This window comes from Piliocolobus tephrosceles, chromosome 11, assembly GCF_002776525.5.
Source record: "Piliocolobus tephrosceles isolate RC106 chromosome 11, ASM277652v3, whole genome shotgun sequence".
NCBI lineage: Eukaryota > Metazoa > Chordata > Mammalia > Primates > Cercopithecidae > Piliocolobus > Piliocolobus tephrosceles.
In genome coordinates, this window is record NC_045444.1 from 6809612 (window position 1) to 6816967 (window position 7356).

Genomic DNA, 7356 nt, shown 5'->3' on the forward strand with positions numbered 1-7356 from the left:
CACTGAACATTTGAAAAGAAGGCAGCTACAGGGCTTAAACTGTGCCTCTCAATTTGCATGTTGTCTGCAACAAAACAAAACACACTCATGGTTATCTCCTTGAAACTTGGGGTAGGGAGATCCTGAAAAGGTTCCAGCACTCAACGCTGACACTGCATTGTGCTATAGTATTACTATGGTGTGGCAGTGTGTAAGATCACCTTCTGAGATCACTTACTGTGTACACTCTAAAACAAATGCTTTCTTAGGAGGATTTATATATGTATACATATATATTAAATATATTATACACACGCAGACACACACACACACACATGTAATTTGAGTTTTCCCATACCTTGTTTAAATGTATGAGGTCATATGACAATAATATTTGCATAGATGTAATGTAAACTCATGCAATTCCTCAGTCATATTTTTTATATCCTGCTTACAGAGGACTTTGCCAACTCTCTAAGAGCTTTGAGGCTACTGCTGGGAGTTCCTGGAGGAGTCTCCCATCAGGTCCCAGTCCTCTTGCTTTCTTAGTCTTGGCTCTTTCGTGGAAGTCCTTGCATTGCATGGCTGCTGGGGATGTGTATGAAAACTCTGGCTTCCTAGCCAAGGAGCTGGCCTCACAAATCCCCAGAGCCCCAGGCCCTGGAAGCACAATGCACAACGCAGACCTCTACTGTGGAGAAATATCTATGTCACATGCAGGCAGCTGGAGGGTAGACACAATTTTTCCCCATTTGCTTCTTGTCAAAGCAAAGTGCCTTCCTGGTTGTCAAAGCAAAATTGTGGAACCTCCCTAAGCTCTGCTCACCAGATTTCATAGAGTTCTTTGTTTATCAGAAGCATCAGAATAGGTTTATATTTGGATCAATAATCCCATTTGGTGGAAGAAATAGAGATTTCAGAAATTTAAAATATTGACCCATTAAGAGATACTAAGTGTCTGCTTAGCTTTTGAATAACATGTCTGTGTTAGGGGGAAATGTGTTGTGAGTTCTGCCTCCACAGCAAAGAAGTCAGAATTTAAATCCCCAATCTCCTTTCCAGCTGGGACTCAAGCATGCAACTTGTGCTTTACCCATCAGCCCTACCTGTGAGATGCTCTGATGGGACGATAACCCCAGGAAGCAGGCTCCATGTGAACCTTCTTTTTTGCAGACACACGGGCTGCAGAAATACATCTTTGGGAGACAGGGTTGCAGCTCGAGATACTTGCAGAGAGGTGGTGGTGGTGCAGACAGTGTGTTGACTGAATTGGTCTCTAGGCGTTTGGTATTCAGGGGCAGCCAGCTGGGCAGGGTTTTATATTTATGATTCTGTGGCAGTCCAGCATCTTCATAATAATACCTTTTGCTTTGGAACGGGCAGAGGGAATTCTTAGCTTCTATTCAAGAACCTGATCAACTAAGTTCTATATTATCTGTTTTATGCTACCCATTTTTTTTTCCGTTAAACCTTCCTATCAGAGCATTTGCAACATTTTGCGAAGTGCAGTTTAAAAACCTAGCCATAGATTCTAAAACATGCCCTAATTTGTTCTTTATGTTGTTCATTTCCTTTGTCTGCAATGAGATTTCCCAGATGGCCACAGGTGACTTACCCATGGCCTACAAGTTTTGTTCAGGATATCTTTTCATCAAAGTCTTTCCTGATTTGTATGGTTTAAAACTGCAATACACCCTTCTTCACAGCACACTTGCTCTCCTTAGCCTGTTTTGTATTTTCTCTATATGATATGATTTGGCTATGTCCCCACCCAAATCTCATCCTGAATTGTAGCTCCCATGATTCCCATGTGTTGTGGGAGGGACCCGGTGGGAGATAATTGAATCATGGCGGCAATTTGCCCCATGCTGTTCTCGTGGTAGTGAATAAGTCTTACAAGAGCTGATGATTTCATAAGGGGTTTCCCCTTTCACTTGGCACCCCATTCTCTCTTGTCCACCACCATATAAGACGTGCCTTTTGCCTTCCACCGTGACTGTGAGGCCTTCCCAGTCAGATGGAATTGTGAGTCCATTAATCCTCTTTTTCTTTATAAATTACCTAGTCTTAGGGGTGTTTTTATCAGCAGCATGAAAACTGACTACTACGACATACCTCTTATCCCTTTCTAAATACTAAATTATTTAAATTTTATTATTGCCATTTCCTCCTAATTACAATGTAACGACAGGGAGGGCATGTTTTGTTTGTTTCTTCATTTTGGTATGTTTTCTTACGTGATTTATTCCAAGTGCCTACAACCATGTCTGAAACAGTATAAATCCTTAGTAAATGTTTGTTGAATGAATGCATATTTTTTAAAATAAAATATTTATAATTGTGCTTTGTTCCTTCACTTTGGAAAGAACCTCCTGTCAGGAAAGAAAAAATTCAATTTCTGCAATGGCCAAAATTTGCAGCCTAGGATGTGTTTTTTCTTCCTGATTACATGGTTAGAGTCAAGACTTCAGGCGAGTCAAACCCCTGTTTGATCCTCAGTAGCTTCATTTGCTATAATCTCTCCAGTACTCCACAGGGACCAAGACACAAAGATGGGACATCTAGAGGGAAAATTTAGCAGTACGCCTCCTGTTTTCATATGTACATATATAATTTTTTGTTCTCTCCCTTTTTCTTCTTGTTTGTTGAGAGTCAGTTGGTTAAAACATTTTTTAACCTTTAAACTTCTCAACCTTTAAGCCAGACATTAGGAGAGAGACATTAGAGGCCAAACTAATGCAAGATGTTGATGGATTCAAAACAGAATTAAGGGTTGGGCTGCTAATGGAACTTCTAGGGAGTGAAAACACCAAATAAGAATTGGTAAATCTACTAGAAGCAACACATCCACCAGAAGTTGCACACAAATTGGCTGTTCAGAGCTTATACCATTAGTAATGATGCAATTATTGTGCTTATAGCCTTTCCGGTAGTCCACAAACAAAGTAACTCTTGCTGAGACGGGATTTGACTGTGTAGTCTGGATTCTAGAATCTGAGAGGAGAGGCCTGGGCTGCTGGAAGGAGGGAGAGAGTTTGAGAGATTTCTTTCCATTTGTGGACCCAAGGACAACACTGACAAATGTATTCAAATACAAAATGCTTCACCCTCATGCTGGCTGGACTCATGCTGCGATGACCCACCAAAGCTTACTCCAGTCCTGAATGTGCTCCATGCTCCGAATAAGCCTGCCGGTCCTCTAGGCCATGTATGCTTGACTCACCTGAGCAGGGATTTAGGAAGAAAGCAATTCATGTGTAGTATTGTCCAGTGATTTATAGTTATTTGAAACTCAAGAAAATGAATTCATATTGTTTATAACTTTTCTTTAAATGAACACACTAGTTAACAGACATCTCTAATTGAAACTCCAGCTTTAAAGACGACATAGGAATTGAACTTACTTTAGGCAGAGTGTGGAGTGCCACGCTGGGATGACTGTAGTCCTTCAGGCCCTCTGCTTCATGAATCAGCACCCCTAAAATGCTGTTGCTTTTCAAAGTATCTTCTGTATGTTTTACTCATGACCTTCAGATTATTGAAAGCTCTAGGTTGCCTGGTCTCTTCCTACTTACCTCAGTGGCTTTCCTAGGGATGTTAGCCTAGAGCTGAGTAAGAGAAAATTGGTGTTATTTGTATATAGAGATTAATTGTGATTTTTATGTTTGCACATAAAAATACGCATATAAACTAGAATCTTGATTAGGCAAAATTTCATCCTTGTAACATCCTCAGACAATTCCTATTAGTCTACTGTAAAGTTGTAAATGATATAAAGTGGCCCTTAATAAATAGTTCTTTCATTTTTTAAATAAGCACATGTTAAGCACCTGTTGTATATCACACACAAATAAGACAATTACCAGCCTGGCGCGGTGGCTCACGCCTATAATCCCAGCACTTTGCGAGGCCGAGGCAGGCAGATCACGAGGTCAGGAGATCGAGACCATCCTGGCTAACACGGTGAAACCCCATCTCTACTAAAAATACAAAAAAAGTAGCCAGGCGTGGTGGCAGGCAACTGCAGTCCCAGCTACTTGGGAGGCTGAGGCAGGAGAATGGCGTAAATCCGGGAGGCAGAGCTTGCAGTGAGCTAAGATCACACCACTGCACTCCAGCCTGGGTGACAGAGTGATACTCTGTCTCAAAAAAAAAAAGGCAATTACCAAAGGGAGCCCAGGCCTCACATCCTTCAGTCTAATAGTGTATAATATTTCCATCTCTACCTATCTTGTTTTGGATACAGTATCACTTTCAGAATGATAATTCTAAGCTAATGAAATATTCTCAATCATAAACATCCAAAAGGTTTCACTAAATTACATTTATAAAGATAAAAAATTGAGAAGGACAAGACTCAAAAATGGTTTCTAGTTAGATATACAGACTGGAAATCACAGGTTGCACACCACCTTTATTTGGGTTAAATATAACCTTCACAAGGGTTTATTCAGGCCCACACATTATCAGCCTTCACAGTGCTTTTATTTTTTTTTCTCCCAAATCTTTCAGCTTGGAATGTATGACTTCTTTTTAAATAACAAAATCAGAAGATATGGTAAATGTGGAGCTACTATTATCATGAGAGAAATCAATCGGAGACAGTCAGAATCAGCTCTCTTACACAGCCAACCTCTTGTTCACCCGAGTCTCTAACTTCCTCATTGTCTACCCAGAACTGAGAACAGAGGTCAGGCTAATCTTTGCCCTGGTGTTCTCATTTTCTCTTTGGTAGTTGTAAAAGAAAGTTATTTTTAAAAATTCATATATTAAAAATTTTGGTCTAAATTCTGACCGAACTTACTCAGTTGTGCCTGATCTGGTAAGAATTTAATTTTGCGACACTGCCTCTCAGCAATACCTTTCATCCATATTTGACTCTACACACATTTTGATGAAAATGTTGTTTATATGTGTACATATATGGGTGTGCATAGGTGTATCAATACAAATTTAAATATATAGAAAGAGTGAGAAAGAAAGACAGAGACAGAAAAAGAAGGAACAGAAAAATGAGATGACGAAACAAAGAAATGAAGAAAGCAAGCACAGGGAAGGGGGGAAGTGAGGGAAGGAAGAAGACAGGAAGGGAAGGAGGAAGGAGATTATCTATCTACATCTATTCTCCAAGATATTTTCAGCTCCGTTTCTGTGCCATCCCCTGTGTGACTTCAGGCTTGCCCTGCCCTGACCGGTGGAATATCTTGTCTTCCAGATGGAACACCATTTACCTGGTGGATTGGGCGGTCCAATGAAAGGCACCCTTACTGGGGAGGTTCACCTCCTGGGGTCCAGCAGTGTGAGTGTGGCCTAGACGAGAGCTGCCTGGACATTCAGCACTTTTGCAATTGCGACGCTGACAAGGATGAATGGTAATGAGAATCTCCATCTTTCTGCAATTATAGAGAAAGCACATTCATTGATGTATAAAATTTCCCCAAGACAGAAGGACATGGATGAGAAACTCAATACAAACTGGAGTGTCCCGATAGTGACCTTTTTTTTTTTAACTTTGAAAATGGTCAATTCTAGTATTTTCAGTGTGATAACTGATGTTTGTCACTTAGAAGCATGTGGTCATACCATCAGCTTCCTTTTGTTGTTGTCTCGCTCTGTCACCAGGCTGGAGTGCAGTGTCGTGATCTCAGCTCACGGCAACCTCCGCCTCCCAGGTTCAAGAGATTTTCCTGCCTCAGTCTCCCGAGTAGCTGGGAGTACAGGCACGCACCATCACACCCAGCACTTTTTTTTTCTTGTATTTTCAGTATTTTTAGTTGAGACGGGGTTTCACCATGTTGGCCGGGATGGTCTCGAACTCTTGACCTCGTGATCCACCTGACTCTGCTTCCCAAAGTGCTGAGATTACAGGTGTGAGCCACTGCACCCGGCCCCCATCAGTTTCTTATATTCTGAGCCTCCCATTTCAAACAAGGAATGGCATGTAATATTGAGCTTTGCAATTGAGTCAGGATATTAATGATATGTGGACCATAGGTTTTGGGGGGAGAGAGTGAGAGAGACAGGGATGTTGGGTTATATAGGCTGTTTCTTCATGCTCGCACTGATGTTTCAATCACCCGCCTTCCCTTTTGCTACCAATAAACACATACAAAGGAAATGTATATTTATTGAGCATCTATTCAATTTCATACAATTGTCTTACTTTTGCTTCATAATGTTGAGTAGTATCTATTGCAGAGATGTTAAATAATTTTCCCAGTGTCAAACATGTCTGTCAAGTGATAGATACAGAATTAGAAATCAGCCGTTTCTGCAGCCAGAGTTTTTCTTAGTCTCCTACACCAACTTATTTCTGCAAAACGAATTTAGTTGGAAGCTTCCATGCTCATTACATTTACTTTTCTTTTATCCTCCAGGTGAGCTGTTAGTTTCTTACTGTATTGCTTATGAAAATATGTACAGAACATTTCTAAATATACTTTTTCTTTGACTGAATTTAAATCATTCTTTGGTTTTGGCTTAGCAATTTTGCTTACTTCGTCAAATGCTGCTCAATTTTAATTAAAAATTCTTATGTTAAGCTGGTCTCAATCCCCAAATTTCCCTTTAATGTTTTTACTCACTCCTCAAACTGTTAACAACGAGGACTATTTCACAAAATACAAGGTTAAGCTAAAATCTCAGTTCAGCAAGGAAAGGACCAGGCATTTGTCTTCACTGGATCTGAGGAGATGGGAATTATCTCTTCAGAACACCCTAGGGCTGCTTAGGCACCAGGGCAGGTTACCTGAGTGCCTTCTAAACTCAAGCTTGCCGAAGTTATATGGTAATGAATCTTGCCTCTTCATGTAGGTGGAATTAGATATAGCTAACCACAGGTAGAATGGGCTTCTGCATTCCTTGAGCCCCCACTTTATCCTGCAGTGAATTCTATCTCATTGTTGCAGATGCCTACAACCAACTATGATTTGTATCCTGGGTGGAGGCCATGACTCTTTAAACATTATACCTCTCAAGACCTACAGAAGACATTCAGTGGTAATTAGTTGAACAGATTAATTTAGACCATCTTTAAAGAAGAGAATTATCACAAGATGGCACCTTTGAGCTTGGGAGGTGTGTTGAAGTGTTAGATGGTTGTGCTGCCATAAAACATATTCAAAACGTCTGCTCCCAGTCGCTTGGATTCTCTTATTCCTTTGATTTATAAGATTACTCTCACAGTGCATATTAGACACTATGTGTGTAATCAAAGAAATAGATATAGGAGCTGGAATATGTAGAGGTGCTTCTCCTAGTTACTCTTGACTCTGACCCCTCCCCACCCTCCTCTCCCCTTCCCTCCCCTTCCCTCCTCTTCCCCCTCCCCTCCCCTCCCCTCCCCCTTCCCTCCCTCCCTACCCCCCCCCCCCCCCC

At 41.0% G+C, this 7356-nt stretch overlaps 1 protein-coding gene across 2 annotated transcripts in view; it reads left to right on the forward strand.

Annotated features, from left to right (window-relative positions):
• The window catches only part of CNTNAP5 (contactin associated protein family member 5), an 872320-nt gene that overhangs the window by 688470 nt on the left and 176494 nt on the right, over positions 1 to 7356 (forward strand). For both annotated transcript variants that reach the window (XM_031936548.1, XM_023225607.3), the window contains exon 14: positions 5195 to 5351. In XM_031936548.1, coding sequence (XP_031792408.1) covers positions 5195 to 5351 — 157 coding nt within the window. The remainder of the gene's footprint in view (positions 1 to 5194; positions 5352 to 7356) is intronic.